Consider the following 11,165-nt stretch of genomic DNA (forward strand, 5'->3'; position numbering starts at 1 on the left):
TTGCCAGGCTCTCAGTAAAGTTCTGTTAGAACTGCGGGCCCAGATGACATCTGCTGCAGAACAACAAGTCTTAGCTAATGCTGCACAGACCGAGGAGAGGCTCAATGTGCAGAAGTTGGTCGAGAAGCACACAAAAGACTTGAAGGTGACATCCAAATATCACCATTCTATTGCTGCACGTGTTGAATCTCATTGCAATTATATCACAAGCTATACAAGTATGTCATTTATTTACTAGAGCTATAATGTTCTGAGCTGTTAACACAACCTCCTATGCGCTCCTACAAAGGCTCAGGTCCAAGAACTTGCTGATGAACTTCAAGCGGCAAGGGAGTCTGCCAGAAGACGTGAGAACACCTTAAAAAAGGAGGTTGACAACCTAAACCAAGAAGTACAGAAGAGCCAGAACAATCAGAGAAGTCTTCAAGCTAAAAAGGAAGCGAAAGAAGAGGAAGTCCAGGAGCTCCAGAAGCAAGTCAAGAGGCTCAGTAGCTGCATTCAAGTAATTACTACTAAAGATTGCAATGTGCTTCAAACATGCCAAACAACAATTGAAACGCATTATACAATTGAAATAGCATTTCTAACACAAATACTAAATACATGTTTGCTAATTAGAATCAACCTAATCCCAATGAGAAAGGGCCAACCATTGATAATCTGCAGAAGAAGATCAGGAAGCTGGAGTCAGACTTGGAGAAAAGCGCCGATGTTCGAAAAGTTGACCAGGCAAAGGTTTGTAAAAATACTCGACATATATATATACAAAAATACATATACAAAACCCCTGACATAACATTACAGTGGCTTCATCTGTTCCATAATGAATATCTACATTTGGATCTTACAGAGCAAGGAGGAAATATTGCTGTGGGAGGAGGGTAAGAAATGGCAGTCAAAGTTGGAGAAGGTAAAGAATATTCTGAAGGACAAGGAACAAGAAAATGAATCCATGTCTAAACAGCTCAATACTATCAAAGACCTCTATGCCAGGTCAGTGCGGACAATATTGCAGACGGTTCTGTTTCTAATATCTGTTTCTTGACTCCTTAAGCTTGGAAATCTCAATTGTGTTTCACCTGACGCTGTTTGAACAAAGTCAGCCTTGTTAAAAAAAAGTGCATTTTGATTTTCTCCAGGATCTAGGGAACTTTGAGAAGACCACTGTGCGTTTTTTCTGCAGATCCAACAATAAATAGGACAGTCAGGAAACCAAATACACAATTTTTTTAGTTCAATGAAATGTCCTTTTAGGATACACCAATGGTTGTGTGTATATAGTATGTCAAAAATCATGCATTAAAGGCGCTAACTAACTTCATTCATTCATTTTCTACCGCTTATGCTCACGAGGGTCGCGGGGGTGCTGGAGCCTATCCCAGCTGTTTTCGGGCGAGAGGCGGGGTACACCCTGGACCGGTCTCCAGCCAATCACAGGGCACATATAGACAAACAACCATTCACACTCACATTCATACCTATGGACAATTTGGAGTCGCTAATTAACCTAGCATGTTTTTGGGCTGTTGGAGGAAAAACCCACGCATGCACGGGGAGAACATGCAAACTCCACACAGAGATGGTGGAATTGAACTCTGGTCTCCTAGCTGTGTGGCCTGCGCGCTAACCAGTCGGTCGCCGTGCAGCCTACATTAATTGTTAATAGTGATTCATTCTGATTAATTAGTTTGAAAAAATGATATACAATTTCACACTGTGTACGCAGGCTGGAGAAAGAGAAAAATGCACTGCAGAAGAAGACAAAGGCTCGAGGAGTGACTGTAGATCAGGTGGTGGGCGTGAGAAGAGATGAGCTGGAGAAGGAGGTCGAGGAACTGAAGATAAAGAACACTGACCTGGAGACTCAGTTGCTCACCATAAAGTATGTAGGAGTCTTGTTTCTTATTGCCTACTTTCATTATAACACGGGTTACTGGAACTGATGTATTATGTCAGCATTATGCTAACCTAAAGCCTTCATTTTGGGGGAATCTTACAGGCAGCAACAGGCTGTCACTCGTGACCATGCCGTGGAGGATTTGACACAAAGGAACCGCTACCTTGAGGAGAGACTACGAACCTTTGAGAACAACCCATCCAACCGGTCTCCATCAAGACAATCTGTGAGTATTACAGTTGACTGAAAACACATTCCAGATGCCAAATGTTTAACAATACACACACACTTTCCAGTACGTCCTCTCCTGTCTATGATATCCCATAACCCCGCTGTCTTTTAAGGCCTTCCGTTCACCCATTTCCTCATTTTTTTACTGTCTTCCTTTATCTCTTTTCTTGACTGGCATCAGTCGGATTCGTCACATACAAGGGAGAAAAACATGCAGGCTTTAAAAGGGATTCTCTGTGTTACTTTTGATGTTGAGGATGGGTCATCAAGGGCAGATGCAGAACATGGACAAGCGTACTGCTCCGTGAGCCCTTCTGCTCATACACACACATCAGACCATCAGTCAAACAAAGAAAAGTCAGACATAGAATCTCAAACCAACACTGAAGAAACCCAGATGAGCCCTCAGATGGCCAAAAATACAACCCTCGACAAGACAGTCGAAGGAGACGCAGATGACATTGAAGTAGAAGAGCGGCAAAGTGAAGGCAAATCTGAGAATGAGGCAGACAACATCCCAGATGGTGATGATGATGATGCAAATAAAGATGGAGGATCGACTTGTAAAGGTAGTGTCGACAATGAGGACGAATCAGTACAAGGAACAGAAAAACCGAAGGGTACCGAAGAAGGTGGTGATCTGAATGATGAAGTGACTACCAGGGAGGCAGCAATGCAGAATCTAGACCAGAGCTCTTCAGCCATACCAGATGTGAACCAAAAGTGTGACAGTCCTATCAAGAAACAAATGGATGATGGTGTGCAAAAACAAGAAAGCAGATTGCCAGGATATCTGAAGGTACTCCAAGCCCACGTTATTGTAGTAGTGGTAGCAGAGCACCCCTGAATACCTGTGAGTGTTCCCTTGTGTATTTATAGGTACTAAAAATGTATGTGTGTAGGTAGAACGTGTTTCAGTCAACAAAAGCAAGATACTGTACTGTTGATCCTCTGGTGTTTCCTTTGTTAGACTTACATTTAGTCTTTCCTTTGCTTCAGGCGTCAGAGCAACACACAGAGACCCCACCACAAAAAGTTCAGGACCTCCAGAAAGAAAACCTTAAGATGGCCTCAGAGAATCTGGAGCTCCGCCTCCAACTAGCACAGGCCAACATTGACATTCCAAGACTTAAGGTACACATCGACTCTCATCCGGAAGCAGTTGCTCACTTCTATGGTTTCTGGGATTGATGCTAATGGCAGTCAACTCAATGTGGGCACCTGTCCTGTGACTTATACGGCTTTTTATACATTTAAACCAGGGGGCTCAAATGCAGCTTATTTGTAGGCCGCTGGAGGTAAGAGTCTGGGTAAGGCTGAGAAAAAAGTTAAGACCATCTCTCACGGGCCTCCAGTTTTCCACAATACATACATATATAATATCGATGTAAAATGATCAGGACACACAGGCTGCATGAACGCTACATTTGGGACAATCACTAAATTTGGTGTGGCCCACAGGTTGGGGGTTTGAGAAAAATCATTTTTACTACATTTTAAAATGGTCTAGTTGAAATTAGGACCACTATTGTTAGGGTCAGTTTCGACCCGGTTATAATATGACTAAAGCAATATTTTGAGCCACAACTGAAATCATAAGTGTACAATTAGCCAACACAATGACAACCAGCTCCTCTTCTCATTATGTGAGCTTCAGGGGATTCTCATTTTGACTGGTTTTCCAGTATACCAGCAGAAAAACCAGACATTTGAGGTGAATTCACTCATTTGAGTGGCTGATTTCACATTTACAATTTGGATCATGGAAAGAATGGCAAAAAGTACAGTGAACCAAGATCTGGACCTGTTCTGAAGTTCTTTTGCTGAAAACAATAACTTTTTCTATCTTTTCTTGACATTAATATATATGGGTCAAAATTCACCTGAACACCATAGATGTTTCTTTAGTGATTAATACTAAAATGAGAAAATAAATAAAACTAATTGATTTAAGAGATATGTTCTTTAGCCCTCATTAATAGCCAGGTAACAAAAGAATTCATTTTATTAATATGATTCATTTGAGGTTAATTTTACCATTTTTGGAAATTGAAATAGAGGGGTATAGTGACCAAAAATGTCCTACATGCCCACACCAAAAGTATTAAAACCAACATTTTCATGGATGAGGAATCCTAAGAAGGTAACCAAGACATGAGAAGCAAATTTGATGGTAACTTATTGTTTTTAGTGTATTTTATAGCTGATTTAATACATGGGTCAAAACTGACCCGGTAACATAAGAGATGATACCAGAAAGCTAAAACAAGAGGAAGGTTAAGTGGTTGTGTGGGTTTCCTCCCACTTTCCAAAAACATGCTAGGTTAATTGGCAACTCCAAATTGTCCATAGGTATGAATGTGAGTGTGAATGGTTGTTTGTCTATATGTGCCCTGTGATTGGCTGGGTGTGTACCCCGCCTCTCACCCTAAGACAGTTGGGATAGGCTCCAGCACCCCCACAACCGTCGTGAGGATAAGCAGTAGAAAGTAAATGAATGAACATCGACTAAAATTGTTGATTTTATCCTATCTTGTTTGTTTTTCCCAGAGTAAAGTTGCAGGCCAAGAGGAGATGATCAGTGCCCTGAAAAAGGAAAATGCTGATTTGCAGAAGAGACTGGCCAACACCAGAGTATGTTTAAGCAGAAGCTCATAGGTCAATAGGTCAAATTATGTAGCAAACACAAGACTTCACTGAGATTATCCACCATACTGGAAATCAGGTGTCTCCTTCGAACCTGACAATAATTATTTTGCTTTCTCGTCAGCCCGGCTACAGTGGGAAAACAGTGCCCGAGCTCGAGAAGACCATCAGCTTGATGAAGAAGGTGGTGGAAAGAGTCCAGAAAGAGAATGAGATGCTAAAGAAAACCTCTGCACCGCACCGTGTGGACAAGGTCTTGGAGCAAGAGCACAAAAAACTTCAGGTTGATACAGATGATACAGTCAGGCACGTTTACCACTGGCAAACATCATCGTTTGTTTTGTAGGCCCAACACGACAAACTGAAGAGTCAACATGAAGCTGAGCTGCGCAAGTTTGAATCAAAATGCAGAGGACTGGAGAAAATAGTCATGGAAAATGAACGGCTACGAAAGCAAGTCAAGAGGGTAACAACAAAAACCTTAATTGTTTGTCACCAGAGTGTTGAGATGGAAAAGCTCCTGATTGAAAGAAATTGGATTTGTCATCCCTGCAGGAGATGGAGGCCGTGGAGAAACTCCGACTAGCCAAGACAAGTGCGGAGTTGGCCAGTGAGAAGCTAGAGGCTGAGCTGGAGGAAACCCAACAAAAACTCCTGGTTGCTCTCTCCAGGCCCATCACAGAAAGTGCTGACAGCAAGACCTTAAAGACATCCGTGGTGACTCGGTTAGTGAGACACTTCCTATACGTTATTTCCCAAACATGACAAACTGTTGCCAAGTTTGGTCACTGCTCCAACATGGTGGACGGAATTGGAACTCACAACTTTTAAGTTGTGATTGTGGTGTGAATGGTTGTTTGTCTATATGTGCCCTGTGATTGGCTGGCGACCAGTCCAGGGTGTACCACGTCTCTTGCCCGAAGACAGCTGGGATAGGCTCCAGCACTGCCACGACCCTCGCGAGGATAAGCGATAGTGAATGAATGGAGTTTTAAGTTTGGAAACGTGACCATTTCCGCAGCATCACAATTAAAACATTCATACTTTGTGGTAGCGAACAATCAAAACAATGGAAGCAATGGGACAGCTGGAAACATTTAAGCAACATTTTTTTGGTTACCTCGCTGCAAGTTCACTTGACGGGGTCCAAGCCAGAGATTTTTATCCTCTTGCATCCACAGAATGTTTGAGAACAAGATGAAGGAGTTGGAGAAGGAGCTGTCAATGAAAACCTCCAGCCTGTCTGAACTCAAACAGAAACTGAAGGAGGCAAACAAACGTGAAGAGACGACTGTGATACGAATCCGGGGTCTTGAAGATCAGGTAGAGGCGATACTTATAGGTTATCACATGGTTTGTCTGGTATCAAGCCAGGTATCATGCCCCCAAGTGTCAGTCGAGGGCTGATACTGGCACGCGGGGGCATGATACTTGGGCCTGATACCAGACAAACCATGTGATGATTTTATTATCACATACTATTTAATCATGAGCTTATTATTATTTAAATAAACCAAAACAAACGCTGTGTGTTCACGCTCGTGCGCTGTTCTCTGATTGGTTGTTTCACGGACACGATACCAGAGCAGCTAGTGGACAGCTACGGGGGCTGATACTGGACTGAACTCTATATTTTATCAGTATCACTGCCCTGGGCTTTGACACAGTATCATTTCGGCCTTTTCCCGTATCATTCATGGGCGCTTTCTAGGGTACAGGGCCAATTAATACTGTAGTATGTGATAATGTTGGTTATCAAAGATGGTAAAGATCCCAACAATTAAGGGAATTTACACTGAAGGGTGTCAAAAAAATAGGGATATTTGTTTTCCACAATTAAGCCAAAAAATTACAACAATGCACCTTTTTTGGATGTGTGGTTTTGGGGCTCTAAACATGTTTTTATTGTTCCTCCAGGTTGACAAGATGAACTTTCCTGGGGTTCTAAATACAGAAACTGATCCTGCCAATGAAATTAAGTAGGAATATAATTACTATTTATCATTTGTGTATGTCTCATTAGAACTTAAAGGGGACCTATTATGCTTTTTGCGCTTTTCTGACCTATAAATGTAGTTGTTAAACCTATAAATGTAGTTAGAATGTAATATTCCCGTGTTAAACGATGGCAGAGTTTCAGATAATGACATTTGCACATTCGGAAGTGAGCCCTGAAAGAAGTTTGGGATGGCTCAAAACGCTTGGTTTCCAAATGTGTGGTAAAACATTTCTTAACCATGAACTTCCTTGTTTTTTAAACTCTCTGCCCCCCTCCAAGCACTGCTCCGCTGTTTACTTGCTAGCAATGGCTCATTGTTTACAAATCCTAAAGACAAAACCATCAGACACAAGTGGTTGGAGTTCCTGATTCCCTCCCAGCAAATCACATCACACGATACCGATGCTGTAGAAAACCTCACGCCAAAATGCTAAAGCTACTTACCATTGAGAGGCGTCTTGAAGTACCCTCTTTTCTTGAGAAACTGTAAGACTGTACAGTTTCCACTTCTGGATCGGATTCGGGCGCCAACACATAGTATGTATGGCTGTATGTTAAAAGCAGACATTTTAAAAAGATAGAGTTGGCGGGCCGTGGGTTGAATACATTAAAACAGACCGTTTTCACGGGAACCATGAAATCCAAAGAAATACAGCTGAATAGGTGCAGATTCTGGAAGAACTATAACGCTTTTGGTGATGGTTATTGTATGTAGCTGCTCTATAGGAGTCCACAACTCAATACAAAGGGCTGCAACATGAGCATAATAGGTCCCATTTAATATATATGATGTCATTCTCTGATGGGTTTAAAATGATTGAGAACATTTTTAATTAAATATTACTATTTGTCTACAGTGAGCTAAAGAAAGAGAACAAGGAATTGAAGCAAAGACTGGATAGTGAGCAACATGGCGAGACATCCAAACATGACACAGGTGACACTTCCACACAGTTTTTGCCTCAACTGTAGCAAACGTCACATTTTTCCTACTTCAGATTCCAGGAAGATGAAAGTTCTTCTGAAGACAGCGGAAGCAGAGAAAAGCAAACTTCAAGCAGAAGTCCACAAGTTGAAGAAAGAACTGGACAAGTTTGATCCAGCTTTCTTTGACGAGATAGAGGATTTAAAGTACAATTATAATATGGAGCTGAAGAAGAACATTGTGCTGGAGGAACAGCTTAAGATGTTCCATCAGTTTGGCATGGACAGGTCCAAAGAGTCAGCATGAGTTCAAGTCCAAGTTCATGAACTAGCTCAAACTGTCTTTTATTCACATGAAGAACTTCCATGCCTTAGTAGGTTTGAGTGTCAGTCTCACACAATTTCAATGTTTTTGTACCTGTCGGTATTTTTAATCTATTTAGTTCAACTAATGATAATCCTTCAACTGAATTATCAATATGTGTACAGTGATATTTTTAATGCTATTTTAAAACAAATGTAAGACATAAATATAATTTCTATACGGGCAGCTTCTATTTACTGTACATGTCGGGTTTACAAAGCATATTTCTACAATATGACTGTTTACATCTTATACTTACTAAGAAACGAGTGTTTGTGATGTTGCAGCACTACGGTACAATCTTTTAAAGAATAAAATACATTTCTTACCAGGCAGAATTCTTCTCTTGATTGCTTCTTCTTTTGCTCCAGCACTAGAAATGATCAACAAAGTCATAGAGGCAGCTTCTATTTACATGTCAAGTTTACATTATGAATGTTTCAGGGTGACCCGACGTCCTGATTTGCAAAGACATCACATGTCTTGTTTTTTTACTGTGATATTAAATTGCTAATGGATAATTTGTCGGACAATTAGTGTCGGACTATTATCGAGCTATTATTTTCTTATAAGACATGAATTCCAGTGATTTGAAAGTTCTTCATGTAAGCTTAAGCAATGTAAGCTTAATGTAAGCTATGTTACATTATGTATATTAAAACATGTCTTTGGTTATACAAAGTATTTTGGAATTAAACCATTTTCTACTATTATTATTCTATTATTTAAATTACTTGTACAAATTACTGTTTATGCTGTACATTGTTGTTCATATTTGATGTAATCTAATTATTCTCCACATTATTATTTATTATTACACAGGAGCCAGGCAACGACATTCCATTGGCAATTTCACTGCTGTGTTATTGTGCAATGACAATGAAGAAAGTCTATGTCTATCCATACAGAGGAAGTATACTTAAATTTTAAGTATAAGTCACCTTTTACTAAGCGGTGCTTTTACACATTTTTGGGGAAGATTTTATTAGTTTTATTATTAATACATTTAAATGCACCTTTTCCAAAACGGTACCAAAATTCCCAATCAGTATGTGAAACATGAACACACGTCTTTCCATTTTTTGTGTATTTTAGCACGAGAAAACTAGTTAATATGAGCTAGCTAACAAGGGATGTTATGGGAAATACCTATTTTGACGCTATAGCCTTCATGAAAAAAAACACCAACAGTGTTCCATAACTGACTTGTATATTAACCAAGCTACAACAATATTATTGTAGCAACATTTAAAAACTATTTTTATGTAGCGAACTAAGATGACGCCTTGCCTCACCTCGTCTCCGCGGCATTCACAGACGGAAGAGTGGATACCTAGCTCTCAATTTTGCTCAACGTTTTTTTTACCTGAGTACTGGAGTACACATGTGCTGGAAGACACAGCCATCCCAATGAGAGGGGACATTGGAAGTGTTGTCGCTGTTGTTATTGAAAGAACGAGTATGTGTATCAATGCGCCCGAGGAAAGAAGTTTTAAATCATCAAAATAGGGCAACATACTGTAACTATTATGTTATCATATCATTGTTAGCTAGCTCATATTAACTTGTTGTCTCGTGTTATAATGCACAGAAAAGGGTAATATCCCCCAAAAAGTGCAGTTTTCAACCATCTTAAAACAAGACCTGGGTGGCTTTTATCGTGGAAGCTATGCACTTTAAAAAAAAAAAACTGTTGTGCTGTGCATGCTTCAGACACGGAAGTGATTTATTGTGAGCTAACGGCCGCAGGGAAGATAAAGGTCCACAGAAAACAAGTTTAAGAAGCCCTTCAGGAGTCCAGCAATGAATGCTCCAGTTAACGTTCATTTCGCTGTGATGTCCCACAAGTGTGTTGAGACCACCTCGTCCTCCTCCTCCTGCCCAGTAGTGAACTGATAATCTTCAGTCTCATCAACAATACTTCCAACTTTGCACTTATCCGCTTCTGCTGCGGGTATTTTCTTGTCATCTGAATGAGAAAAAATTCTGTTTAGGTGACATAGGCAGTTAATAGAAAGCAGTGGCGGTTCTAAGCTAGGGGCCACATGCCCATTGTCTTGGGGGCGCTATGGGGGCAGGGCCCTCAAGTGTGCCCGCTACACACTCACGTCCTCATGCTACTCAGAAACTACCAAGTTAAATACAGAGTTAAAAAAAGTTTAAAAAAAATTTGCTTCTTTTGAGGCAATGTGTAACTTAATATTCATTCATTCATTCATTTTCTATGCTATTTATGCTATTTCATTTTGGAAAGCTGCAAATTTATATGTGGCACAAACATCCATATAAGAACATTCATTCATTCATTTTCTACTGCTTATCCTCAAGAGGCTCGCAGTGGTGCTGGAGCCTATCCCAGCTGTCTTTGGGCGAGAGGCGGGGTACACCCTGGACTGGTTGCCAGCCAATCACAGGGCACATATAGACAAACAACCATTCACATTCACATTCATACCTATGGACAATTTGGAGTCGCCAATTAACCTAGCATGTTTTTGGAATGTGGGAGGAAACCGGAGTACCCGGAGAAAACCCACGCATGCACAGGGAGAACATGCAAACTCCACACAGAGATGGCCGAGTGTGGAATTGAACCCTGGTCTCCTGTGAGGTCTGCAAGCTAACCACTCGACTGCCGTGCCGCCCCGAACTTAATATAGTTTTTTTTGTTTCTTTTTTTTTTAACTATATATTTTTTAAACTTAATATAGTTTTTAAAAATATTGAATAGGCTTGCCATAGCATGGTTCCGTCCAGGGCATCACTCAAGCCGGAACCGCCACTGATACAGCGTGTAGAATGATGGACATCTCACCATGTTGCTCTTCTAGCTCCTGTTTCCCCTCCTGGTTATCTTTCATCAGCTCACTGTTGACAAATGTTTGATATACGCTCAAGGAAATTCTGAAGACAACATCAGTTTTATAGAACAAGTTAAATTTTCATACCTGATTTTTGTCTCTTCATCATCTGGAACATACCACATGTCCGCCTGCACAAGCAACAAAATCTATAAGAAATATGTACTATTACAGTGTGATGTAAGCTCACATTTACATTTACAAAATCACGTCTACAACATCAACCCAAACTACCGTGGGCAT

The 11,165-nt window shown here is 40.6% G+C and overlaps 1 protein-coding gene and 1 long non-coding RNA gene across 6 annotated transcripts in view; one reads left to right on the top strand and one right to left on the bottom strand.

The window, feature by feature from the left end:
- Positions 1–8,584, top strand: part of cep290 (centrosomal protein 290) — a 27,473-nt gene extending 18,889 nt beyond the window's left edge. For 3 of the 5 annotated variants that reach the window (XM_058074624.2, XM_058074626.2, XM_078790729.1), the window contains 16 exons: positions 8–145; positions 290–502; positions 619–735; positions 851–993; positions 1,727–1,882; positions 2,000–2,123; positions 2,310–2,927; positions 3,128–3,262; positions 4,679–4,762; positions 4,899–5,057; positions 5,121–5,240; positions 5,330–5,499; positions 5,956–6,097; positions 6,692–6,753; positions 7,631–7,710; positions 7,772–8,583. In XM_058074624.2, the coding sequence (XP_057930607.2) occupies positions 8–145; positions 290–502; positions 619–735; positions 851–993; positions 1,727–1,882; positions 2,000–2,123; positions 2,310–2,927; positions 3,128–3,262; positions 4,679–4,762; positions 4,899–5,057; positions 5,121–5,240; positions 5,330–5,499; positions 5,956–6,097; positions 6,692–6,753; positions 7,631–7,710; positions 7,772–8,004 (2,694 nt within the window). In that variant the 3' untranslated portion in view covers positions 8,005–8,583. Of the gene's footprint in view, positions 1–7; positions 146–289; positions 503–618; positions 736–850; positions 994–1,726; positions 1,883–1,999; positions 2,124–2,309; positions 2,928–3,127; positions 3,263–4,678; positions 4,763–4,898; positions 5,058–5,120; positions 5,241–5,329; positions 5,500–5,955; positions 6,098–6,691; positions 6,754–7,630; positions 7,711–7,771 lie in introns of all 5 variants that reach the window. The other 2 variants (XM_078790725.1, XM_058074625.2) reach the window with 2 other exon arrangements.
- Positions 8,585–9,779: 1,195 nt separating this feature from the next.
- LOC144894453 (uncharacterized) lies at positions 9,780–11,067 on the bottom strand. The gene is made up of 3 exons (XR_013629177.1): positions 11,010–11,067; positions 10,877–10,929; positions 9,780–10,030 (listed from the first exon to the last, which is right to left on the bottom strand). It is a non-coding gene; the product is annotated as an uncharacterized LOC144894453 (long non-coding RNA).
- Between the last annotated feature and the right edge of the window lie 98 nt (positions 11,068–11,165).

This window comes from Doryrhamphus excisus, linkage group LG1 (assembly GCF_037039965.1).
Source record: "Doryrhamphus excisus strain RoL-2023G ecotype Guam linkage group LG1, RoL_Dexc_Guam_v1.1, whole genome shotgun sequence".
NCBI lineage: Eukaryota > Metazoa > Chordata > Actinopteri > Syngnathiformes > Syngnathidae > Doryrhamphus > Doryrhamphus excisus.